This window comes from Astatotilapia calliptera, chromosome 6, assembly GCF_964374335.1.
Source record: "Astatotilapia calliptera chromosome 6, fAstCal68.1, whole genome shotgun sequence".
Taxonomy (NCBI): domain Eukaryota; kingdom Metazoa; phylum Chordata; class Actinopteri; order Cichliformes; family Cichlidae; genus Astatotilapia; species Astatotilapia calliptera.
The window spans coordinates 20,212,588-20,239,578 of NC_137427.1; the positions used below are offsets into that span (position 1 = coordinate 20,212,588).

The following is a 26,991-nucleotide window of genomic DNA, read 5'->3' on the forward strand; positions in this document are numbered from 1 at the left end:
ACACACTATCGATCTGTTTTGTGAGTTCCACGACGCGCACATTTGTCGCCCCTGCATCCTTCGCCAGCGCGCACACTCAGCATGCACTTGTCATGCCCCATCTGAGTACAGAGGCGAGGAGGACGGTAGGATTTGGTCTATCTATATTTAACTCGAGCTGAAGACGGCTCGAGCTGTGTAAAGGGCTCTCTCTCGTTCCTCTGTAGGCAGTTACTCTTACACCATAAGATTTCTCTCGGTGGTGGTTCTGCCGCTAGCCACGACAGACCGGCGTGACCGGGACAGGTAAGGAAGGAGGAGAAGATGAAAATGTTAAACTGATTAAAACCTGACGTTGTGCGCGTTGGGAATCTCGGGGTAAACAATATTTGGTGCGGGGAGCAAATCGCGCAAACCCCCGTGCGTAAAAATAAACGGCTACGTGCGTAAAATGACCAAAACCCCGTTACGATCCGTTGTTTGCCGCCCGCTCCTTGTATAAAAAATAGCTTTCACTTCCGCGTGATGCTCTCGAGCAGCATACAGATCTTGAACGTAGCACCGCTGATGAAGTTAACGATTTATTTATATTAAGGCAGGTATGAAAACGTTTGCCTTTTGCTTTTTCGGGACTTTAACGTGAACGTTTTGGTTAAACGGACAATGTATCTTTACTTAATCTTGTACTCGTGTCCTAGTATTAAGGTTCTGACGCTGTTGTGTAATTTCTCACGGATTTTAAATGAAAAACGTAATGTGCAAACACAGGTGAGCGGTTATGTAGAGCTGTATGATTAGATGAAGTGAGGGGGTCCCTTTCCCCTCTGTGACAACTAACCGGTCAAATATGATATTTGAAGGATTACCATCATTTGTTTGTGTGTCCTTGAGAATGTACCACTGAGTCTCACACACAAATCAGGTGATTCATAGTGTCCTGGGGAAACTGGCCTCATTCTACACTAAAAGCAAAGTCGAGCAAACATCAAGCTACAAGATTAAGTTCTAATTTGCAAAGTAAATGTTTGTGTAGCACATTTGTGTTCATTTGAAATCTCATAAGATCAAGCTAGATTGCAAATGCCTGCGGCTGTCCTTTCAGCTGTTTACTGGCTCTGATCTCTAACTGATATTTTGTAGGTGAAGTGGAGGCAAGCAGCTGCCTCAGGTCACAGACATCATGGAGGGTCTCTACTTTGAAGTGAAGCCAAGAAGGAGTGAAGCTCTTGGACCAGGGAGCTCTGACAAACCCCGTTATAATCTAACTCCAAACCACCGCTCATGTCCTTCACTTTCACATCTGACCTCTGCCACGCAGTGTCTTCAGAAGCTTGGGAGGGAGAGGATTGCATCATGGGGGGCAAAGATGGAGGTGGAAGGAGAGGAGGACGAAGTACGATACAAACTGACCATGATTGGTTTTCGGAAAGTCCACCATTTGACCACCATGGCTATGCTACCCTGGGTGGTGGCTGAAATCAGCAGGTCCCAGCCCGGTGAGAGGGAGCAAGGTGGTGGGGTGCAAGCTGGGGGGTCTGGAGGTAGACAGCTGGGTCCTACTTCACGCAGTCAGACAGTTTTTCTGTGTGTGTCAGCATCAAGGGTACGATGTGTGTCCACGCTGGGAGAGAGCCTTGTATGGGACCCTCTGACACACACAGTTCTGTTTGAATGTCTTCCTCACCATGTGACCAAGCTAATTCACAACAGCCAGGAACCCAGTAGCTTTGCCTGCCTGGTGAAAGGCACACAGACTTGTGCCTGCTATGTCTTCCAGTGCCAGTACAGAACTAAGGTATGTATAAGTGTGTGTGCATGTGTTCTTGGATTTAATTACTTCAATCAACAATCGGGTAGAGCATTTGAGGCTGTAGAAATAAACTACACATGTATGCAAAGTTACAAAACAAAACGTGTTTCACAATAACACAGAACAGCTTCAGAGCTATGGTAAATAAATGCACATGAGCCAAATTAGAAGTCCAAAAACGTCAAAGGGAGTTCTCTCACGACAAGCAACGGCATATGTCAACCACAAACATATCAACACAAGCTCAGCTAGTCAAAGTATATGGAAACACAGCATGTCAGATAATCTGGAGCACCAAGGTACAGATGAGAATGACACGAGGGGATCACCAGCCGTGTGACGACCTCTTCCTTATGTTTGCACAAATGACAAAAAGCTGCCTGAGCATTCAGTGTGACCGCATCAGTATTTATTATGACAGCCCACAGACAGAAACTGGATCTGGCTTTGGCTCGCTTGCGGCCCACATGCTCCGTGCTTTTATTCCATTCAGCAACACGAGCAAACACAGACGTGCATTTGATCCACTAACAGTGACACACTGAGGACCAACACACCCCTGACCTCTAGTCCTTTTACCTTTCCTCCACATGACATGCATGGCCAAAAGCCTGTGTGTTCAAAGTGAAGTTGCAGCTGGTGTTAGATCAGGCCCGAGACATTCGATAGCATGCCATGCCCAACATGCCAGAGACTTAAAAGAGTTGGCCAGATTAGGAAGATGGAGACAATGAAGGGTACTCGATGTGAAACGTGATGAGTCAGAGAAGTCAAAATACAAAATGTCACATGTGCACCGCAAGAGAAATACCAGCACGCTTCAGTTATGCCTACAGCCATCATTTACTGTGTGGGGTAATGTAAATATCACTGAGTGTACATCTGTGTTCTTCAGCATTTGCACAGCGGCTGCAGACATGCCTGGATACGCCTGTCTGTTTTGTTGATCAAGAGAAAATGAGCATACTTTACATGAAACGTGCAGGATGTGAAACAACGTTACCATAGAGATCACTTCCTGTCGCACAGATCCTGTTATGATGTTATGTTTGCAGCAGAGTGAGCGCTTGTTGTTTTCATTACCTTTTCGAACATGTGACCATGATGATGTCAGGCTGACCACCTGTTGCTCAGGCTTCTCTCGCAGTTACATACATTCTAATTATAAGTGGCATCTCTACACAGTGCTGCGGGGCTTTAAATAGTGAGATAATACAGTCTTTTCTTTAGTGTTTTAAATGTTGTCAAATAAGTTTTTATTAAGCAGAATAAAAGTGCATACTTTACAGCAAGATGGGAATCTAGAATGAACCCTCACCACCAAAAGCACAAAAATCATCAGATTTTGAGTCAAATTAATTTTACATAACCTTACATCACAGACTTCACCCTGCCTCTCGCACTATGACAGCTGGGATAGTTGGCAGGAATGAGACAAGATAAGTTTCTAAATCTTGTGGAGGATCCGGATCATCTGGAACAAGGCACAGACAGCCAGGGGAAGAGAGAGGCATCAGGACAGATGAATGTCAGCACACTGAAAATAGGGCAGAGGAGAGGAAATGGGGAGAATACGGGAGAGGGAGCTTTGAGGACAGCAATTAATCTAATCTCATCTAAATTAGGTGCAATACATTTAATGGGAATGAGACCTGGATTCATAAGCCTCAGCACAAATCCTGATATTCTGATTCCAGAGGAATTGACCGGCTTTGGATAAGGGCATCCAGCCTCGTGTTTTCTTTTCAACTGTGAGGATAGACAGGAGCTGAATATGCTGTGGAAATTACAATGTAATTGTGTTAAAAGATTTGAGAAAATCAGACAGGTATGAGAGGGGCATGCCCAGTCACAAACTGTGTTTCATCCAAAGCATCTCACAGTCTGATGGTGGAAGACGGAGCTGGAAAAAAAGTATCTCTGCAACAGGCATGGATCGACTGAGAAAATGACACAGTTGTCAAGAGTCTCTGTTCAACCTGCTGTCTGAGCTGTGTCAGCCACACACACAAACACACACAATATCGCTCTTTGCTTCTGGAGTTCTTGTCACTTGTCACACCGCAGTAACAGCAGTTTCACACAATTTGACACATTTCTCAAATGGGGCATTTCAGTTTGGACTGTTGTGATATGAAATGTGCACCTGAACATACCAGATCAGGGTTGGTTCATGGCTTTCTGGCTTTCTTTATGAGAACCGTGCCAAGTAAAACTTTTAAATCAGAAAAAATATCTGTATTTTTTTCTTTAAGCACATATTCAGAGTCAGAGGAAATAGAAGTTCCTGTTCACTGCAGGGGACAAAGAATGTACCACCATGAAGGATTTGTTCTTGTTGCTGCATTAGTGGTTCCTCTTGACTGGTTACACGGTTATAATTTAACTGCCTCCGGACAGGAAATGCAGCTCTCTGCTCCATGTTGTGCCATGTCATACTGTTATCGCAAAAGAAGCTATTATATTGGATCTCCATATCTGCAACTGAAAAACTGTAGAGTTGCTTAACAGTGCAGTTGAATATACACATCTACTTTTTTTTAGACCACTAATGTTATAGACATTTAAGGTAAGTGTGTTTTTAGATGGTTGTCATTACTATTTCAGGAGTAACACTCTGTTACAGGTGCCACTGTGCTTTGCAGTTTCCCTTGTGTGTTTTGTAAATGTTTGCAGGGACATGGGATCTTTTTGTGGTTAAAAATGAGACATTATGGGAAAAAGAACCACCAGCACTAAATTTAAGTACCTCAGCAAGAAACATAAACTTCCTATTCTCTATCAAGGGAGAGAAATGATCTCAGGAGGTCGGTGGGGCCTCCCCTTTCTGCTGAACTAGTAAATAAGAAAGTAACCACTGGGTGTCACCACAGAGGTGTCTAAAAATCAGTGTTTCGGTGTGAAAATCTGTTTGCATGACTTTGTATTTGTTGCTGTGCTTTTGTGTGATTTCAGCTTTAAATTTACGTTTTACAAGCCAGCTTCTCTTCACTGTAACTGGTGTCCCTGTGCAATCTGTGATTCGTCTGGCGAGTCGAGAGCAGAGACGAAGGTTTGTTTTGTTTGTCAGGTTTAATTTGTTTCTTGTATCTTGGTTGAGAGATGAAGCACAGGGAGATATTATTACATTTTGTTGCAGCTCCAGATCACTTGCATCAAAATGACTAAATAAGACCTTGGAGGAGAATGTGCTCTCTGAGTGCCTTTGTGTTCATTAGCAAAGTTACTAAACCTATTTTTCCTTTAATGTATGGTAGTTACTAAAGAATAGATACTACAGTGCTAGACTGTTTTTATTGGCGTCTACTAATTGAGGAGTTACCACCATTGCACTTACAATATTTTATTTCTTGCTTCGTTGGTAATAAAAAGGTAGCATTCATGAACACCAAGGGTTTGTTTTAATCACTAATAGGCTACCATTTGTAATGCTGAACAGTAATTTGTGAGAGACTTTGTTGAATAAAATGCATTGCTTTCTTTGGATATAAATTGATGACTAAGCTATGCATAATAAATAGACGAATACGATTTTCATTACACAACTTCCCATTTTATCTTATTTTTATGGGACTGTTATTTTTGCAATTTCAGAAGAATAATTTTAATCCACATTCAGCGATTCAAGTTTATTAGATATCAACAGTGAATGGTAAAAAATGCTATTGCACTTTAATTAATCAGTGCTTAAAATAACTACTTTTTATTTAACCCTATAACTGTATCATTGTACAAGCCGTCCACTTTTCTAGGCATGTGCTGTGAAAAGTAACTAGTTTAAAATGCATTCCTGGGTGGAAATGTTGTTTATATCAGCGGTCCCCAACCTTTTTTGCGCCACGGACCGGTTTATGCCCAACAATATTTTCACGGGCCGGCCTTTAAGGTATCGCGGATAAATACAACAAAATAAAACTAGTACCGGTACCGAAAAAAAATAAGATTTATTCGTAACACACGTGAAAAGACTCAGGAAAACCGAGTTAACGATAAAAACGATAACAAAATAACGATGAAAACCGATAAAAACCCTGAAAACCATACATTTCACACCTGAGCCTCAACTCTCGCGGCCAGGCCCGGGGGTTGGGGACCGCTGGTTTATATAACGTCATGTCGACGAAAATAACAGATCTGCATTCTTGTAACGGTAATGGGAAATCCACCCTAATTTCTGCCGCCGAAACTTTGACTGCTCCGGGACAGGAACTGTGTCCATTTTCTCAATACGCGGAGGAGGATTTGGCTACGACAAATCAGACGCAGTCTGTGGTGAAGGGAAACGGAAGTTACCTATTTGCTTTCAAAATAAAACAGAAATTTCGTTAAAGAGTAAGGGATTTACACGTTGAACGCTGGAACTGTTTTATTGCGAATGTGTGTACCGGAAGCTGAATGATCTTACGCTTGCGAACCTAACGGCGAACGAACAGCAGGATCCACCTCGGCTTCAGGGAGAAAAATCAACTTTCCAATGAAATGATATTGAAGCGCTTCGCGCTGGCAGGGACGAGTTACGGAGAAGTAACAATTCAGATTTAGTTTTTGTCAAGTTTATGGCGGATGGGATGAAAGCGCGATTCCAGCGATTCAGCCTGTTCAACAACAAACAAGAGTCGAGAGATGTGAGTGGAGTTTGAAGGCGTTGTTTTACTTTGTGTGTCATGCTAAAGTGGACAGTTAGCTAACGTTGAGTAAGCTTTTACATTAGCTAAATTTTCGCAACCTGTTGTTAGCTTTCGTCTGTGGTGGCCTTAGCCTTTTAAAACGACTCCAGCAGAATAGTTGTTACATGTCTAGTAATGTTTTGTGTAGCAGTTAATGTATTTAACACCAAATAATTTCGCTCGTCTTTATTCCAAATGTGCTTTGCGTTGTAGTGACTACTGTACTTCATCCTGTCAACTGGATGCTACCGTTCAGTTCATTGTGACCCTACCATTGGTTCGGGTGTAAAATGGTAGCTTTGGGTGGTCATTCAGGCTCATACAGTTCACAGAAGTTTGATTGAAGCTGGAAAGTGTAATGTGTATTTACAATAGATAAATATGTCTACTTTTGAAACTTCCTCTAAAGTTGTCAGATCAAAATTTCACCTCTACTATGGTGATTTCATGCGTGTGAGGCCATCTATAGATGTGTTTGTGAGTGAAAATAAGTTGAATTTGAATGTCACATGCACTGTCAGTAATGTATTTACTTTATTCCCTGCAGAGTGCCAAGAATTAAGGCATGAACACCTCACCTTTTACTCTTCAGAAATGTGATGGGGCTTTTGACACTTTTTCCTTCTAATTTACATAATGGGCCTAATAAATAATTTGTAAGTGAATCGTCATTCTCCTTACAAGTTTAGAGAAAGATCACTGTGGGGGAACGTTGCTCTTCCCGTCCTCACTCACAGTATTGTTTAGCATAAACCATAACTGTGCTTAAGCACTCCAGTAATAAAACAGGGTTTTTCCTTTCCTAGATGATGTCAGAGCTCCTGCTTCTGTAAATTGTAGGTTACTAATTGTCAGACCCTTTAAAGAGCCGAATACGTGAAAATCCAGTCTGCTTAGCTGCTGCCAACTCAAGCCAAATGTAGGTGTATGTGAGCGTGTGAGTGACTCATGGCGATATCACCTCCAGATCCATTGTGCTCCTGCCAGTGCTGTAGTCCTGGAACAGGAGGCACGTCTTGTATGGCATATTAGTCATAAAGTCTGTCATGAGCTATTACGTCGGCAGTCTGTCTCTTTTGAAACTGCTTTGATTGCATGCAAGCTCAAAAGCTCATACTGAAGTGAAGCTCAACCTTTGTGCTGTAAAATATCAGGGACATTTTACAGAACCTTTGTCACAGCAGCCTTTTTTTGCATGTTATGGTAGGTTGTGGGATTCGTTGGTCTCAGGATCTTGTGTCTGCTTTTTGCTGATGATGTGGTTCTGTTTGCTTCATTGAGCCATGACGTTCCTTTTGTACTGTGGAATTTGCAGGCAAGTGTTAAGAAGCTGAGATGAGAAGTAGCACCCCCAAGTCTGGGGTGAGGAGTATAAATGCGTTGTTCGCAAGTGGTGCTGACACTGTCACTTCACTAGTTGATTGATATTCCCATGCCTTCGGGAGTGACTGAAAGAGTAAGATCATGCATACAAGCGGTGGAAATGAGCTTCCTCCGAAGAGTGTTTCGGCTCAACCTTAGAGGTAGGGCAAGGAACTATCATTCGGGAAAGGCATCGAAAATGTCCAGTTGAGGTAACGCATCTGATCAGGATTTTTCCTGGGTGCCTCCAAGGTGAGGTGTTTCCAGCATATCCTATGGGGAGGAGGTCTCAAGGCACAATGGAAAGATTAATCTCTCAGCTGGGTTGAGAACAGGGGAGAGGGAGCTCAGACTGCTGTCCCTGTTACTGATCACATGAATTAAAGCTCTGAACCAAAGCAGAAAGTAACAGCTGTGTTTTACCTAGAACTTCATGTCAAAATAGCTGGTGGGAAAAAGGTTGATTTTGATATCAGTAGAAGCGGGAATCTTTTACCATGATAGTAACTCATTATTTGTTGAGTTTTGACTAAAATTATTCTTCAGTTGGAACTGCTAACAAGTATTATCAGGTTACTTTGAACCCAATTCTTTACAGAGCTTAAATTTAACCTTCTCTGGTAAAACAGCTGATTTCTGACTCAGCTTGGAAAGTACCGCACGCAGCCTTTTATTTTTTGACCAAATAAAAAAAAACCCAAAAAAAAACAAAACCCCAGAAGTGATTGAAGTTAATGATTATCTAAACTGTCCAAGAGAGCCTTTAGAGTCCCCTTTTCCTTTTTGGCCACCTGCCTTTTCCTCCCTCATTTTATGCGACTTGGCTGCTCTTTTCATGTGACACACTCCATGCTCTGTAGCAAAAACAAGCTAGTAAACTGGAGGCACCTTCAAGTCGTTATATAAATAACATGTCCTTGTGAACTGTCAGACTGCTTTTTGCCTGTTTGTCTGGGAGTCTGTATCTAACCATGTCCATTCAGTGGCTGTTTGCCTCTTCAGTCACTGTGTCAGCTCTAACATTTCCACGCTACAGACATTCAGTCTTCTAAGATGAAAACATTGAAGGTGTCGGGGATCTTTACTGACTTAATTTATTCTCAGTCAAGAGTTCACTCTGCACTGCGTTTAAACAAGTCCTTACATTGTGGGCTTGTTGTTACTATTGAATGAGCTCATTGTCAGGGGTTGTTTTTTGTGCTGAAGTAGTTTTTCAGTCTGTTGAAGTGATGTCAATATGTTGGAAGCTTGTGGTTAACCATTTTCAACCATATAAAATTGCCCTCTTTCTCTTCATTGCGCTTCGCTTTCCGTCAGCAATGCTTCTCGTTTCTTGGTTATACATTGAACTTTGAACTTGGCAGAGCTCCACGAGGCACAAGACTCAAGCACATGATCATGGGAAGCAGAGAAGTGGGACTTTCAGCTGCCTCGTCATCTTTGTTGTTCATTTTCATGTGTCTTGCTGGTGCATTAGTGGGTTTTAAGGGGCATTTCTCCTTAAATTGTAATGTTTTTTCCCAGCTTTTCTAGTTTGAATCATTCAAGTTAAACGTCTGTTTAGGCTCAGTCTGTGTTTAAAGTGAAATTATCAACAAAATGTTTTTTGGTTGGGTTTTTTCCCCCCCCTCCTCTCACCCCCAGTTATGGCAGATGGCTGCCCCTTCCTGAGTCTGATTCTGCTGGAGGTTTCTTCCTGTTAAATGGGAGTTTTTTTCTTTCCACTGTTGCCAGAGGTCATCTGATTTTGTGGGTTTCCTTGGTTTTCGCTGTTTTATTGTAGGATCTTTACCATACAGTATAAAGAGTCTTCAGGCAACTGTTGTTGCAATTTGGTGCTATATAAATAAACCTGAATTGAAATCAAATTGAAATTATTTTTGTTTTAGAATACATATTGTTGGGTTAAAATAGATACTTTCCTTTGGAGTATAATTAATTAATGAAGTTATATACATTCATCATGGTTTTAAATTGCACTGCTGTGTTTTAGTTATTGGATTTTGGTGGTAAACCAATGATGTGAGTCTCACTGCACTGGAGTTCCTCAAAGTTATAAATAGCCCAGGGGTCAGATAGTTCTGAAAGTCTAGCTATAAAAAATATTTAAAAAAGAACTTTTAACTGAAAAATATTTCCATATTTATAGATTCTTTTAAAACAATAATCTCATTGACAGTCTTTTTAAAGAGTTTCTTATAGGGGCCTCTTTGTGGAAAAAAAAATACATTTTTACAATATTCCTCAGGCGCTTACTCACAATTTTGTCCTGGTTCATGTTATATTCTGATGTTTGAGGTTTATTTTCTCTTTCTGAAAAACACCAACAGGTTTGTTTTGTTTACTGTGCCGACCTGCAGCTTCTCTTTTGCTGTCTTTCTTGTGTAACTTCCTCCTTTTTTGAGGCCATTACTACAGTACTTCTTTTTAATTGTGGTATGGTGTGGGACATCAAACTTTTTCAGTTTTGTTCCTCTGTGAGAGGCCGAGTCTGTGGGTCACTGCCTGAGGCCGTCCAACTGCCTTCCTGTCTGAGATCGGCTTCATGTAAACGTTCCACTGTGAGAGATAATGTGTGCTGTGTGCCTTTAGCAAGGGCTGCACCCTCACAAGCAAAACTTCTGTCAGCTTTGCTTCAAACCTCCAAAACAGATGTGTTAGCATGCTACGAGAAGTATGGAAGAGGAAGGAAGCAGTAGAGGAGTACTCACCAAAAGGTTATATGAGAATAGATTAAAAAGCATGATGACATACAAATGAATTTGACTTTTCATTCACCAAATTTAAATTGAGCTATATTTCTAGAAAGCTGTTTACTGGATTTCTGCATTAAACTTCTAAAAACTATAAATATAGCTTTAGCTGTTTGTCATTCGCCAAATTACGCAAGAATCTCTGCTTCCTAGTTATGTGAAGTGCATTTTACAAGGCAGTGACTACCTGATGTAGAAGAGAGCGATAACATCGCCATGCCGTGCAGTTAAACAGGTTATCAATTACCAAGTGCAGAAAAAATGAAACTCAAGTTGTGTGTAGAAATACAGTAAGATAAAGTCTTAACAAGGACAGTAAAGAAGTGGCTATTCAGTATCTTTTGTCACAGAGAGACACAAAAGAAGTCGGAGGAGGAGAGCCATTGGCAAGGACTAAATGTATCTGTTGGTTGAAGTGTTTCAGAGTCGAGCAGTGAAAGCAGGAGGAAGAGGAAGGGGGGTGGGGTGCAAAGCAAAGAGTCTGTTGTTAGTGGACAGATAGCAGACTTCACTCTTCACAGAATGATTAAAAGCAAGTAGGCAGTAGAAAGCAGAGAGTGAGAAACATGGTGTCTAGATTCCTGTGTGAGTGAGTGACAGTCAAAGGAGGAAAGGAAGCGTTGTTTCAAGAGAGAGGACCACAAGATACTCAAAATGATATATAACAAGTATCTTTGAGTCTGAATAAGTAAAGGGACAAATACATTTTAAAAAGAAAGCATTTATTAATTGTGATGGATTGCTGCTGCAGTAACTAGGTTTGCAGTTGGTCGTAGTGTCATTTTGGGGTATTTTTTTCATTTCCCCTGCTGATTAAGTTATTTATTTGAGTGATTCAAGCAAAAATGTAGTTGAAAGAAATATAGTACTGTGCGTAGGTCTTGATTTGGCTCTCATCTCTATATTTTACTTCCAAAGATTCAGACTTTATTGCAGTTTTTATAGTGGCCTTGACAAGTAGCTCTCCAGACTTTATGAAGGTATGTCAGTTTTTATTTGGACATTGGCTGCTTTTTCACTCATTTTCAGTCTGAATTATGTGCTGATGTCAGCGTGGTGTACAGTCTCTCTTTAAAAAAATTGAGGAAAATGGATAAGGGCAGGACAAAAGAAGAAGTGGCAACGCTTACAAAACTATATACAGCACATGAAGAGTATCTGAAAGTCATGTCATTGAGATATAGGAGAGCAGCAGAAACCTGGCACAGGACCTGAGAGATGCATCAGTCTCATCAGAAATGGTCTCAGAGGAATGGAGACTGTCAAGAAGGCATCCTTAAGGAAGAGACACAGGGAGAAAAGCCTGAGGTATGCCAGATGACTCAAAAGCTGGACTGAAAATCAGTGGGAACAACTTTTCTGGCGTTATGAATATAAATTTGAACATTTGGTTTGAATTGTTGCCAGTGTGTACTGAGGTGCTCAGAAGAGATGTACAACAGTGAGTATCTGTTGCTATCTGTAAAACACCATGTAGGCTCTGTAATGGTTTGGGGTTGCATTTCAGCCAGCAGTATTGAGAATCTTTTAAAGATTAATCTTGAAATTAGTTATAGGATAAATTTGTTGCTCGTGTGCTTTTTTTTTTTTTAGCGGGCGATTCAACTGGACCCATTACTTAACTTGTATCTGTATGCCATATATTCAAGAAGAAGAAATGCAGTTGGTGGTATTTAGCTGCATTTAGATGCAACTGGAGAGCAAAAAAAGCTGGAAACCTGGGAGTAAGAAGTAGCCAAGGATTGCAAGTCTGAACTAGGGCTGGCACGATTAGTCGACTATCAAAATCGTCGACGACTGATCTAATACTCGACGCGTCGTTTGAAGCTTTGTAAGATCACAAAAGACGCAGGAATAAGTAGTAGGATTTATGAGTGTAATAACGGACTGAAACAGAAGATGGCAGTACTGCATGTACAAGGATGCCAGCCGGTGTTAAACCCCGAAGAAGAAGTAGCTCTGTCCCAGAATTCATAGCGCAGCCCTGCTCAGTTTCCAACAATGGCGGCAGCTAGTTAGTTTTAATATTACTCTTATTATTCTTTCTGGGTCACAAAATAAACGTTTAACATATTTCAGGCAAGAATGTAACTGTGTAAACCTCAAATATTTGCTCAGTTCATCAAGACACCACATATTTTTAAAAGCGCTCTGACGTTTTCGGAGACGTCTGTTACCCACCAGGTCGATAGCTAGCCGGGGGCAAGGCTCACTAGAGCCGGTGAGAGCACCGGACTCCCGGCAAATCGTTTTCAAACCCACCACCGTCTTTCGCTACTCAGGTTAAACATATATAAGTCACTTAGATAACTTAAAAATGTTATTGTTTGGTTTTTTTCAGTATTTTATTTGTTCCTGAGTAAATCGGTTTGGCTAAGATTAAAGTTATAGTTTTTACACAGCTGAATAAACGTCAAGCAGACAGCTGATTATCAGAAGTGTGAGATGCTGGAGAATCTACTCCGGTGTCCTGTTATATTTTAGATAGCAAGGAGTTTATTAAACTTCACCGAAACAATCTGCAAATTTTATTAAAATTTAAACTATCATCTTGTCCTTATTTTTAGTTAGCACAGACCTTAAACACTTAAAGCTGTAAGCTAATGATAGTTATATAAGAGCAGATGGATGCTGGTGCAATAAGCTGTACGTTTTACGTCCAATGGATGCATGATCTGATTAGTGGACTAATTGCAAAATTAATCGGTGACTAGTCTTACTTACTTAGCACTTAGTTCCTCCTACGCCGGGCGGCGCATCGGGCAGTGATCTCCATCGATGTCGGTCAGCAGCGACTGCTTCAGCCTCGCTGCTGACTAGTCTACTATCAAAATAATCGTTTGTGGCAGCCCTAGTCTGAATTCCTACCTTTGCTTGTGTTTGGTGGCAGGTTGGGGTGGGTACTGAGATAGTTTTGGATCTCGTCAGTAATTACATTTCATAATCATTCCCTACAAAAAGTTGTTGTGCACTTGTCTTTTTAATTTAAACTCTCACCACTAAGACCAAAATGTTTTGTGTACTTGTGTGCTGCAGACACAAATCCGAAAGCTTAAACTGTTGGTGTGTCACCCAGGAATGTATTTGGTAATCCTGTAAGCGCTGGATTAAAAGTGAAGTCCCAAAACTGAACAGTACTTATGAACATACATGGTTATGTTCGAACCCTTCATACAGTTTTTATATCCTTGAAAAAAAGAAAAAGGAAAAGGCAACAAGTCAGAATACTTATTACACATTTGGCTGACACACCTATCCAGAGCAGCTTCCAGGTGAGGACAGAGAGTTATGTGTTTGTTTTGCTAAAAGCGCGCACCTCATGCTGAGGCAAGACACGGCAAGACCTTGCTGGAAGTTTGTCTGTCAGACTGTAGCTGCTCAGGCATCTGTCATTAATGACATCACCAATGTGGCTCAACCGCTGCTTCTGCTTAGCTCATCTGCTTCCTCCTTTTTGTTCCTTGGTGTGGTACAATGATAGTGTGGTCCACAATAGGAGAAGGACATATACTGTAGACAGCAAAAGGTTGTTTTCTGATTTGTATGGCGTTATCTTCTGTCCAGTGCTTGTTTGTAAATAGATTAAAACAAGGAAGTGGGACCAATTATCCAGAGAAAAGCCTCAGGCTGTTTGAATTGATCTCTCTGGTCATGCATAGCTTTTATAACTAGAGCCAAGCAATAAAGTAAGACATTAATCAAAGTGTGTGCAAGAAAATAAAATAAGCCTTGCAAGAATCACAAAATACATTAAGCTACCTGAGTGGCTTAATGAGTTGTTTTGCCTGGATAACAGAACGTTCTCGATGTGCGAGTAATCAGGAAAAGGCTTTAAATTAACAGCACAGAGTGTCCCTGTATAGGAAAATGGTCAAAGAGTGAGCTTTATGTAACAAAGCCAGTATTGAGGATACACCGATTGTGCGACTAGATCACACAGCATCCCAGCTTTGTTAGGCTTTCTTATATTTCTCTCTGTGTCACTTTTCCATCTTTATAATTGGCACACGCAACATGTCAGACTCTTCTAATGGTAATGGACCTTGTGTTAATGTGGAGAGTGTAGCTACAGAAAAGGGCTTTTGTGTGGGGAAAGAACCCAGTTACAGTTCATTTGTTCTCAACTGTCCCCTCTCAACCCTCAGAGCTCTAACCGGTCCAAACGGACACAGCTAGTGAGCTTAACTGAACTTGAGAGACAGATATTTCCCTTAAGAGGTAATCCAAGTCCAACACAGCTAAGAGGAGCCAGGGAAAGAGTGAGTATTAAACTGCAATTGCGAGGTTGCCAGAAATATGTCTTAGATGGACACTTCTGAGCTCTTTATTCTTGATACTTATTTAAATATGCAACTTTTTTCTGAAATGTTCAGCACAACAAGGCCAAACAACAGATAACCTAAAACATTTTGCCTTAAATTGAAACATAATGTCTAAGTTACCTAGGAGTGCTCTTCATTGCTCTGTTGTGTGAGCTTGTGAGTGTATAATATGTTTTGTAGCATTGGAGTTTTTTCTCCTTTTTTTTTCTTTTCCACCCTTTCTCTCTCTGTTATCCTGTTTAGTTATATGGAGGAATAGGAAAAGACTTTTTCCAGTAAAAATTTGGATTGAAATTGTACCTACCATAAGATCTCAATGCAGTGGTACAGTTTATAGGGCAAGAGAGGAAACTCGAGAAGATTCAGAAAGAAAAGAAATAGGTGCATCTAAAGGGGACAGGAGTACAGAGCCTGCTTTGAGGTCCCAATTTGGCATTTTTTTCACCACCAGAAGACAACACAAGAGCTGCTTTATTCAGGGGTCTCAAAATACTCTTCACACCATTTGGCAGGTTAGCTCATAGTGAGGTGTGGCATCTACATCGATGGATGGAAAAGTTGTTCTTTGAAGTACGCCTTTTGTGTTTGTTTTAGTTTATCTGCTGTTGCTACTGTAGGCAGCCACCTGTTTGTGGACATGCAACCTGAATGCATGAACAGTGTGACGACTCAGTGAAATCACCACTTTAGAAATAATAAGGGAAGTTTAAACTAAAACATTAAGTGTCACGTCGATGCAGTGGTTGGCACTGTCAGCTAATAGACTGGCTGGCTGGCCTACTTTGGCTGCCTTCTACACTCAAAAGACATGAATGTTCAGTAAATTGGTTATTCTAAATTGGCCATAAATATGGATGATTTTCTATCTCTCTGTGTTAGCCCTGCGATAGGTCACCCCTGGTAATCTGTCCACATTGTATCCCACCTGTTGTCCCGTAGGCAGGCTTCAGCTATATACAGCTGAGGTAGGATCCAGTCACTCTGTGACCCTGAATGAATTTATATGGATGAAGGATTCAAAAAATATTATTAGAAGACGAAATTTGATGGTAGTGCTTGAACTCACGCAAGAGTAAAGGTCTCAGTAATGAGTTATTCCCTGTGAAATGTTTACTTTTGCACCTCATGGGGTTTTATTAGTAGTGTTATAAATATTCTTTCAAAAGAAAAAGACAAGTAAGTATGTCAGCAAGCATTGCCGTCGAATAGTAGTAGCAATATCAAATGTCTGAGCCCAGCAGGATTCGTATCAGTGTAAGATCGGTGTAAAATACATTTTACTCAAACGTTCAAACATGTATGTGATGACTTTGGAGTCCACAAACAAAGGACCACACCAGGTCAAAGCATGTGAACAAATGAAATTTATTTTACACAAGTAGCATCCCCCCCCCCCCCCCCCCCCCAAAAAAAAAGCATTACTAAACATTAACTTTGAAGATCTGAAACTTAAACATAGTGCTGAATTGCATTGTTTGCACATAGTCAACAGGCTATAATTTCCTAAAGACAGTTTTGTTGTTAGATGAAATGTGTAGGTTATTGTACTGCACTTTTATGGATACATTAAAAAAAGTAAAAGTATTTTTACAGTGTACAGGTTCAAATTTGTAATGTTGTTTTGGAAATACTTCTGTTTGAATGTCAATCATTCGTGTTGCTGTGAACATATACAGTATAGCTGGCAATGTTGATGATTTTAAATAAATTCCCCACTTGGCTGGTTGGGATTGAAGAGAGATTAAATGCATGATTAAATGTTTTTGAGCATTTTGTGCATTTTGAGTTAAGCTTTTTTTCAAAGTTGTTTGTCTTTGCTTAGGCTCAAATGGATGTAATGTGACACTAAGAGCTCGGTTTTCTTCCGCAGTCTCTGTTTATGCAATTAGTCTAAAAATAGGTTTTCTAGCTAAATGCCTTACAATTACATAATGAGTCCTTACAGTACTTCTAATGATGTTCTCGTTATCTTTCCAGGTTCCTGAGATCATCAGTACATTGAGGCAGGCTGGCAAAAGCTCGGCACGCAACAATGACATCACCACCGTTTCCAACAAGGCTTCCACGGGTTCTGGAGGCAGCGATTCCTCTGAAACGTGGATTTGCGCTCTCTCTACTACAACCACCTCCATGGCACCCGCCGCTGCTGTGTCTCCGACAGCGTTTGCCAAAAAGTTTGAGGTATTATACTGCGGCCGCGTTAGTGTTGCTCACAAGAAAGCCCCTCCTGCCCTGATTGACGAGTGCATCGAGAAGTTCAGCCAGCTGCGTGGCTCAGGGACAGCTGATAAAGGGGCAAATGATGGGGGATTGGTGGGTGGGCTGAAGAGGGCATTAACCTTCCAATCCAATGGACTGGGGAGTGGCGCTGTTAGTAACGGTGCAGCAGAGAGCCCAACCACTGGGAAACGCCCAATTCTGTTCAAGCGAGACCCCAGCTTTCCCTGCCTACAGGCCCTGGATGAGAATGGCCTCTCACCAGAGATTTCTAACAGCAACACTACCGATCCTCAGACGCGGTCCGCTGATGTGCAGCCCACCAGCCTGAAGGAGAATAGGACCATGTTGTTTATGGTGGGTGAAAAGGCGCGCGCGCGCACACACACACACACACACACACACACACACACACACACACACACATAAAATTGAAGGCGTGTTCTGAGTTCTCTTTTGGATGCTCCAAACATCTGTATTTGTTCTCTATTAAGGACTTGTAAGCATAATTTTTATTATTATAATGTTACTTATATAAATATTGCATGACAGTGTAATTAGAGGTCAACACGGTGGCGTAGTGGTTGTAAGTAAATGAAGGGCATTATCCTCCATTCTTTTTTTCACTGAGATGCTGTTGTTGATGACACACTCAAACAAGGTGCCACCATGTGACCACATCAGTAATTTCCAGTATTTGTTCCTGTAACTAGCGAGTGTATCTAGCAATACATGCTTGACTCATTTTGTTGAATTTGGGTCACACATCGCCAGCTGCTAGTATCTCCCCTTCAGCCTGGTTATACTTGATCGTGTGCTTTTTGCTTCAAGTGGTGGAACAAGTTTGTTTCCACCTGTAGCAGGAACAGATTTCTTGCATATTTTGCAAAGTATTGCTCTTTGTTCAAGATTGTTGAAGAAGTTCCCCTTGTTAGGTGCTAAACTGCCATTGAAGGCTTGCACACAAACCATTATATGACACTTTTATGTCAAGTAAAAATTTATAACGGTATTACCATGAATGATATGGCACAGTCCTAATAGTTGGCATGTTTTCCATGTGCTTGATGGGGCTTGCTTGGGTGCTTTTTGCCTTCCTTCCACAGTTCGAATGCATGCTTGTTGGGTTAACTAGTGATTCTCAATTCACTGTAGGTCTGAATGTGAGCATGAATGGTTGTCTGTCCCTCTGTGTCGGAGCTTTGATAGACTGGCGACATATTCTGGGCGCTACCCTCTTATCACTGTATGCTGACTGAAATGGTCTCCAGATGCATAGTGTTGATTGTGAGAACAATTAAGACATTTCTGGCTTTCTGAACAGATTTAAATACCAGACTACAGATTCAACGTTGAGTTAAAAAAAAAAAAAAAAAAAACATGGTCCCATTATCTTTGTTGAATTTATCACCCATAATGCATACCATTTTAAATTAATGTACCAAAATTTATTGAATCCACAGGAAGTTTGATTGTAAAAATTTTTCCAAAGAACATTCATACTCATAAGAATACAAAGTATGTTAGTAGTGCAATAAATTGCTGTTCAAGATTAAAAAATAAAGCCCCTTATCCAGTTGCTCAAGGCCAAAAAGGCAGAGAAGAAAACAAATATAAAGACAAAAATATAATGACTCCGCAATAACAAATGCTGACTGCTGCTCAAAATGAGTCTCCCTAATTGACATTTTCATGACCTCAGTGGTCTCTTGCCAACAGGAATTTCCCTGTTTGTTTTACAGACAGGAAATAGTCACAGGTCAGTGTCCTGCTCTGCTCAGCAGATACAGACACATTATTAACACTAACTATACATCCTGTTACTGCCAGAGTAGCCTCATCCCAGTGCGATCATCGCCTCTCTTTTGCTTCAGTTATAGAGACACAGATCAAATATCTTCATTCCTCTCAAAAGGCTCTAATTATGTTATTAATATTTGATACAGAAAGGCATATTGAAAGAGACGCTGCAGGGAGGGGAATAGCTGTGTTCAGAGAATTTCAAAACTGATAATGGTCGGGGTCGTGGTAGATGTAAATAAAGGCCGTTGTCTACATATACAGGGAGTGCAGAATTATTAGGCAAATGAGTATTTTGTCCACATCATCCTCTTCATGTATGTTGTCTTACTCCAAGCTGTATAGGCTCGAAAGCCTACTACCAATTAAGCATATTAGGTGATGTGCATCTGTGTAATGAGAAGGGGTGTGGTCTAATGATATCAACACCCTATATCAGGTGTGCATAATTATTAGGCAACGTCCTTTCCTTTGGCAAAATGGGTCAAAAGAAGGACTTGACAGGCTCAGAAAAGTCAAAAATAGTGAGATATCTTGCAGAGGGATGCAGCAGTCTCAAAATTGCAAAGCTTCTGAAGCGTGATCATCGACCAATCAAGCGTTTCATTCAAAATAGTCAACAGGGTCGCAAGAAGCGTGTGGAAAAACCAAGGCGCAAAATAACTGCCCATGAACTGAGAAAAGTCAAGCGTGCAGCTGCCAAGATGCCACTTGCCACCAGTTTGGCCATATTTCAGAGCTGCAACATCACTGGAGTGCCCAAAAGCACGAGGTGTGCAATACTCAGAGACATGGCCAAGGTAAGAAAGGCTGAAAGACGACCACCACTGAACAAGACACACAAGCTGAAACGTCAAGACTGGGCCAAGAAATATCTCAAGACTGGTTTTTCTAAGGTTTTATGGACTGATGAAATGAGAGTGAGTCTTGATGGGCCAGATGGATGGGCCCGTGGCTGGATTGGTAAAGGGCAGAGAGCTCCAGTCCGACTCAGACGCCAGCAAGGTGGAGGTGGAGTACTGGTTTGGGCTGGTATCATCAAAGATGAGCTTGTGGGGCCTTTTCGGGTTGAGGATGGAGTCAAGCTCAACTCCCAGTCCTACTGCCAGTTTCTGGAAGACACCTTCTTCAAGCAGTGGTACAGGAAGAAGTCTGCATCCTTCAAGAAAAACATGATTTTCATGCAGGACAATGCTCCATCACACGCGTCCAAGTACTCCACAGTGTGGCTGGCATTAAAGGGTATAAAAGAAGAAAAACTAATGACATGGCCACCTTGTTCACCTGATCTGAACCCCATTGAGAACCTGTGGTCCATCATCAAATGAGAGATTTACAAGGAGGGAAAACAGTACACCTCTCTGAACAGTGTCTGGGAGGCTGTGGTTGCTGCTGCACGCAATGTTGATGGTGAACAGATCAAAACACTGACAGAATCCATGGATGGCAGGCTTTTGAGTGTCCTTGCAAAGAAAGGTGGCTATATTGGTCGCTGATTTGTTTTTGTTTTGTTTTTGAATGTCAGAAATGTATATTTGTGAATGTGGAGATGTTATATTGGTTTCACTGGTAAAAATAAATAATTGAAATGGGTATATATTTGTTTTTTGTTAAGTTGCCTAATAATTATGCACAGTAATAGTCACCTGCACACACAGATATCCCCCTAAAATAGCTAAAACTAAAAACGACTTCCAAAAACATTCAGCTTTGATATTAATGAGTTTTTTGGGTTCATTGAGAACATGGTTGTTGTTCAATAATAAAATTATTCCTCAAAAATACAACTTGCCTAATAATTCTGCACTCCCTGTAGGCTCGGGAAAAAATAAGAAAAGGACTGTTACATAGGCAGACTGAAGTTTCCCAATAAAAACCTTTTTAAAAAATTAAATGAAATGTCCGCTTTCACACTTTATGGCTGTTTCTGTGTTGTTTTATCAAACTTCGTGCATGATTAGCAACGCTGTCCGATGGCGGGTTCAGTCTACATGGTATAAGCCTAATTATGGCCTGATTTGGATGACAGTTTGGGAATGAAAAAGGTCTTTGTGAACGGCAGTCATTCGTTTTATCTCATCTTTGTGTCATACTGGATGAAAAGAAGAAGAAAAAACGACTTTGGTTTCCTTTTCATTCATTTTCTTACTCCTTCCTAATGAAGTCACATACACTGCAAAGGATGGCAGTCATAATTTGTATTGTGTAGTTTGCTGTGTCGCTCTTATTCACAAAAAGAGACATAATTCTGTAACTCACTAATCAGATATAGAATTAAATATAACACATATTAACATATGTGTTATATTTAATTCTATATGCATTCATATTTATTTCTTTTTCTGTGTTATCTTATTGTACTTCATGTTGTAAGTTTATATATCTTTATTGTCAGGGCTGTATTGTTGTATAGTATGATGGTGTGTTATTTTTCTTATTTTTTGTTTTTGTCTGACCTACCACGGACTACAGATGAATAGTAGGCTTTTGGCTAAGTCTGACATTTCTATTGATATGTTCATAATTATTCACTACCCCTTTTAAATAATTTGCAACAGACAAAAAATGTTGTGTAGTATTTAATCCAGTAAGCAGAGTGATTTGCGACCTCTAATAAAAGCCTGTGAAAACACAGGCATTCTGTTTCCTTCTGCATTTAACTAAATGTTGGCCCTGGACACTATTTAAGGAAACACTGTATATAACTTCTGTTAAGTAGTTCTGTCAGTAAGATTTATAACTGTAGTCACTGCCACACCACAGTTGTCACACACTACAGAAAGAAAGCTAGTAAGGTCATAAACACACATGCATTAACTGTATTTTCTTTGTGTTTTAGGTGGGCAGGTCTCAGATCTTCTTGGTTAGTCCAGACACTAAGAAAGTTGCAATAGAGAAGAGCTTCAAAGAAATTTCTTTCTGCTCACAGGTATGATCGCTACAGTCCTACTACTATTCAAGCGTGACTATGATTATGATTTTTTTTTTTTTAAACCCACTATTTGTCTGTTTCCAGGGTATTCGTCATGTGGATCACTTCGGCTTCATTTGCAGGGAGACCGTGGAAGGGGGAAACTGCCACTTCGTGTGTTATGTCTTCCAGTGTACAGATGAATCACTGGTGAGACATGAAGTTGATAAGGATTCTTGCTTGTGTCCAGACACAGTTCATTCAATATTCCCATGTAACAGACTCCAAATAACTGAGTCACAGTTAAGATTTTGGACACTAGCGCAGTGTCATTTTGTGTTATTATCGCCAGCTGTTGAGTTTTTACAACAGAAGTGGTGCAGCTACATTTTTTTTCAATTTTGAATGTGTGCTGAAAAGGAGAATTTTACCCATTGATTTTTTTTAATATCAGTCCCTCCCACTCAGTGTTTGGATTTGATCAGCCTACTTCATTTAAGAGTCAATAAGTTTGCTTTGGATTTAAAATGAAATGCCAGAAGGCAGGAGGGTGAAATTTCTCACAAGTGTTTTCTTTTTTTCTGTCACTTCAGATTAAATATATCTGTAAATCATAGGACCTATGACTCAGTGCATCTGGGCTCCACTGACTCATAGTGTGCCAAGTACTCAATTTTGGTTTGGAAAAAAAAGCTACTGTATGATAGCTAGCTCTGCGCTGTGAGTATACTGTATTTCTTGAAAGAATCAGACACTTGTTCTGTTAAACATCAGCTGCCAGAGTTCATTTTAACAGGTTGTAAAATGAACATTACATAATGTCTGTTCCCATATGGCGCTGGAGTTTTGATTCCAGATGTGCAGTGGCTCTGCTTTCCTGTTTGCAGAGCTAGATTTCCCTTTAGTGTTGTTAAAGACCTTGTACACTCAAAGGGAGATGTTCTGGTGTTGGGGATAGAAAAGGAGCAAATCAGATGCTCTCCGGGGATTTGGCTATTAAAATTAAACAAACTGAACAAAACTGGTTTCACAAACCAAGAATTTAGGAGTTAACACTTATTATGAAGCATTTATTGCTCTTACAATAACAGTGTTGGGGAAAAGACATACATCCTAATATTTATTTGATATTTGCCTAAAAACACTGAAGCTTGTAAAGGGCAATAAATAATTTTATTTCACTCTTCTAAGGTGGACGAGATCATGCTGACTTTGAAGCAAGCGTTCTCTGTGGCCGCCCTGCAGCAAAATGCAAAGACTCAGAGCCAGCAGTGTGACAGCTGCCCGATGCAGCAGCTCCACAGGCTTTGTGAGAGCATAGAAGGTAAGAAGGTGTCCTTAAAGCTATAAGTGGTGTCTCTATGTTGTAGATGTGTACAACTCTTTACATTTAGGCTTTTAGGACTGTCTAAGCTGCTGTATAACAAATCTCTAGTGAGACTAGGCTTGCTTGTAGTGTGTTTATATTCTGTATTTTCTTTATTTTCAGGTCTACACCCATCTAAAACTAAACTGGAGCTTCAAAAACATTTGGCCACTTTGGACAATGATGATCAAGCTTCAGTCTTTGAAAACACTATGGTAATGAGCCTGTTGTGCCTGTTGACCTGAAGGGCGCGGTGTAAATTTTTAAATTTCCCTTCAGGTGGTTGTAACATGAAAACTTCCTAGTAAGCAAGGTCATCGAAGTTTATCGTGGATAAATGAATGTGGATTCACAAGTTTTTTTGAGGGGGATTCACAGAGATACATTTTTCTTTCTTCACAGATAATTTAAATTTTTCTGCCACCTCATTTCTCAGTTTTGCCTTTACAATGTTTTTTTCTCTCTTCACCTTGCTTAGCTTTTTGTTTTGTTTTCAGTAATGGGCTTGAGTACTTTTAATGGGGTCTGCTGATGGTATTTATTGGAAGGGCAGGCACGTTAAAGGGAAACTGCCAGAGTAATAATGCAGATACATTGTGCTGTGTGACTTAGCTAACATCTGCTGGTGGTGTAGTAAAACTGCAACCCAACAGAGCTAAGCATGTCTTTATTAGCTCACTGTGCTGTAGGTGTTAATGTACCTCGATTTCACCATTTTTTGGGAACCAGGTGTAAAAATTATTTTCCAAATGTAAACTTCTGCAGATGAGTTCTCTGAAACTTACCAGCTTAAACAGACTTGTGATCAATTTTAGATTTTTCTTTTTTTCCAGTTGAAACTTTCCATTTCTCATAATAATTTTATATATATATAAGTAGAATAGAATAGAATAATCCTTTAATTGTCCCACAAGGGGAAATGTGGTTGTATCAGCAGCAAAAAACACACATATACAAAAAGAAGAGGACACAGAACAGAAAACAAAAAACACAATTTTTACATGTTTCCATCATTTATATATAATAAGTATATATAACATATACAAAAACTCATCAAATATATTGATTAATCTGTCTGTTTGTCCAGAGGGCTCGTCCTAAGAGTGATCAGGAAGAGAATGAGTTGATAATGGCTTCTTTGAGAAATCTGTATGAAGCGAGACAGAAGACCCATCAGCACACAGTGCAGAAGGAGAGCAAACAGGTACCTACTGGACACCCCTATGAAATACATATGCACTTCTGTAGCAGAACACACTCTTAAGTCCTACATTTCCTCTCTATTGTCATTATTGCTATGAAAGACTGGTCCTCTAAGGAAAGACAAAATTCCCTTTTTCTGACACACACAAATTGCCGTCATTGCATGCCTCTGAGGACCTCCCTTCCTCTCGCTCACTGTTGCTTTCTGTGTCTTTTCCTGTCTCTATGTGTATGTAGATGTGTGAGGATGTCGCTCCAGCTGTGGAGGCACAGCAGCAGAGTAGCAGCCGGCAGCGACTCGAGGAGTTCAAGAGCCGAGCCAAGCGCTCTCTCACTGAGTCCCTGGAGGGGATCTGGAAGGTAACAGTGCTGTTTCTGTTTTGGTTTGTGTGCAGAAGTATGTTCTGGTATGTGACTATATGCAAATTACATACCTGACCTTTTGGTTTGGTAAGAAGCAAATACAGTTGTTATAATAAATGTCTTTCTCCATGTGTGTGCTTCCCATGTTAATATGTAGGTGTTTAAAAAGTGCAAAACAGTGGGTACCTAACAATTCCCACTCCCACACTCCCAAAGAGTGCTACACCGTTGTAGTCATTTAGCTTAGCTTTTCCACATGCAAGAAGTGCTGTTATTTTATGTAAATTGAAATAAATCGTGGCTGTACATTGATATTAATTCATAGGTAGGTGTTTGATTTTCAGTTTCAGGCTTTGGATATTTTTTTAAATTAAATGAGGACCTATAAACTATCAGACTAATTGCTTGCCATCCCTCTCACTTAGATAAAAAGCTCAATAGAACACATGAAGATAAGATAAAAAAAGCTTAGGACTTGGAGTGAAAACAAGCACAGCAAATATCTACTGACAAAATGGCTCAGTTTACACATAAAGTGTAGTGAACAGTTCGGGGCTGAAATAAAGCTGAAAGTATAGATTATGCAAACCTGTATTAATATATTTTCATTATTTTATTCATTGTTTTTGCAGTGTAACAGGAAAAAAAGCAGCCCGTTAGGATGAGAGAGTTCATATTTATAATATTTATTTTTAGCAGTTTTTAGTCTTTACATATAGAGTAAAGCACTGAGAAATTGGTTGGGAAGGTTGTGTGTCTTGGTTTGTGATCTTTGCTCACAGGTAAAAACCATGTGTTTAACACACGTGTGTTTGTTAATGGCAGGGAAGCAGCAAGGCCAGAGCTCAAAGGGAGAACAGCGAGGGAAGTGAGAGCAGCTCATCTATTTGTACTGTCAACAGCAGCCAGGATCAGCCCTGTTTAGATGATCCTTTGCCTGCTCATCAGCGATCAACCAGCCCTCTCAGGTAAACGCTCCTATATGCAAAGGCTACCTCATATCTCGGGTTACTCAGTGCTTTAAAGGTGAGAACTTGTTCAAGTCAATATGGGGTGCTGTGTGTACATTAATGAGGAAAAAATGAACTTAAATGATTTTAGCAAAAGGCTGCAATAAAACAAAGAGTGTAAAATGTAAGGCGGTCTGAATACTTTCTGTACCCACTGTATACTCTCTGCTCAGCGGTACATTGGATTAAGTTTAAAATCACATTAAGCTTTCTCTCACTATGTGGTGCATATCATAGACTTAGACTTGTGTAGAAATGATTGCATTCATGAATTTTTATTCCTTTCCTTTTTATTATCTTCAGGTGTCACAACTCAACAGGAGACCTGAAGCACATTGACACTTCTCTGCCGCTGTCACACTCTTCCTCCTCTTTATCCGGGGATGCTCAGCCACAGGGCTTCCGCCGCCGGGCCAGCACTTTCAGCCACCCTGCCACCCCCTCCTCAGCCGAATACTCACCGGAGCACATACTAATTCACCCACCACAGGACCACACTGCAGCTACCAAGCACAAGCTTGTGCGACACTACTCCGTCAGCACGGACACTCCCCACCAGAGCAAGTGAGTAGAGCATGTGAGTGTTTCTGTGTGTGTGTTTACAGATAGACTAGTAGAAATTTTATTTGGATAGTATTTGTTAAATTTTACTTTGTGCTTTCATACAGTTGACTGTAATAATAAGGCAACTTAATGAATATTATAAGATATCAAAACGTAATGAACATATAAAAGAGAAATAGTGCCACTTATTAATAACAGACAAATACAGTATGATTATTTGTGTCTTCAAGATGCGTACAATGTCATGTGTGTAAAGGAACTCGCTGCTATGAGAAATTTAGAAAAGGATTGGTTTTAGTATTTTATTTAATTTAGATATTTTTTATAGCTTAAAAAGTTGATGGTTATAGTGATGGTATTTTTACCTTGTGGTCTAACACCCTGTATCGGTTTACCTCAGTTCCCAGAATAAGGGTTGCAAAGCCAGTTTGGAGAGTACACATCGCTTTGTCACTTTGAGAAAAAGATAATGAAACTATGGTATTTGCAAGTAGTAATGAAGCTGTGTGTGTGTGTGTGTTGTCGTTTAATACTGTGGTTCATCAAGTCTATGACAATGAGGAGCAAGCAGTATCATCTTTTCCCAAACGTGTTAAGAGGATTTTTGTCATGTTTGAGTTTTCAGTGACACCAGCATATTTGTGTCAAAAGAAAGTGAAACTTG

The 26,991-nt window shown here is 40.3% G+C and overlaps 1 protein-coding gene across 4 annotated transcripts in view; it reads left to right on the top strand.

The window, feature by feature from the left end:
• Nucleotides 1–127: 127 nt before the first annotated feature.
• tbc1d1 (TBC1 (tre-2/USP6, BUB2, cdc16) domain family, member 1) overlaps nt 128–26,991 on the top strand; it is a 52,671-nt gene continuing 25,807 nt past the window's right edge. For 2 of the 4 annotated variants that reach the window (XM_026170923.2, XM_080302435.1), the window contains exons 1-11: nt 128–285; nt 1,120–1,774; nt 16,871–17,467; nt 21,750–21,839; nt 21,927–22,031; nt 23,013–23,145; nt 23,311–23,402; nt 24,275–24,391; nt 24,628–24,750; nt 25,579–25,721; nt 26,067–26,327. In XM_026170923.2, the coding sequence (XP_026026708.1) occupies nt 1,160–1,774; nt 16,871–17,467; nt 21,750–21,839; nt 21,927–22,031; nt 23,013–23,145; nt 23,311–23,402; nt 24,275–24,391; nt 24,628–24,750; nt 25,579–25,721; nt 26,067–26,327 (2,276 nt within the window). In that variant the 5' untranslated portion in view covers nt 128–285; nt 1,120–1,159. Of the gene's footprint in view, nt 286–1,119; nt 1,775–6,162; nt 6,415–16,870; nt 17,468–21,749; nt 21,840–21,926; nt 22,032–23,012; nt 23,146–23,310; nt 23,403–24,274; nt 24,392–24,627; nt 24,751–25,578; nt 25,722–26,066; nt 26,328–26,991 lie in introns of those variants that run through there. The other 2 variants (XM_080302436.1, XM_026170927.2) reach the window with 2 other exon arrangements.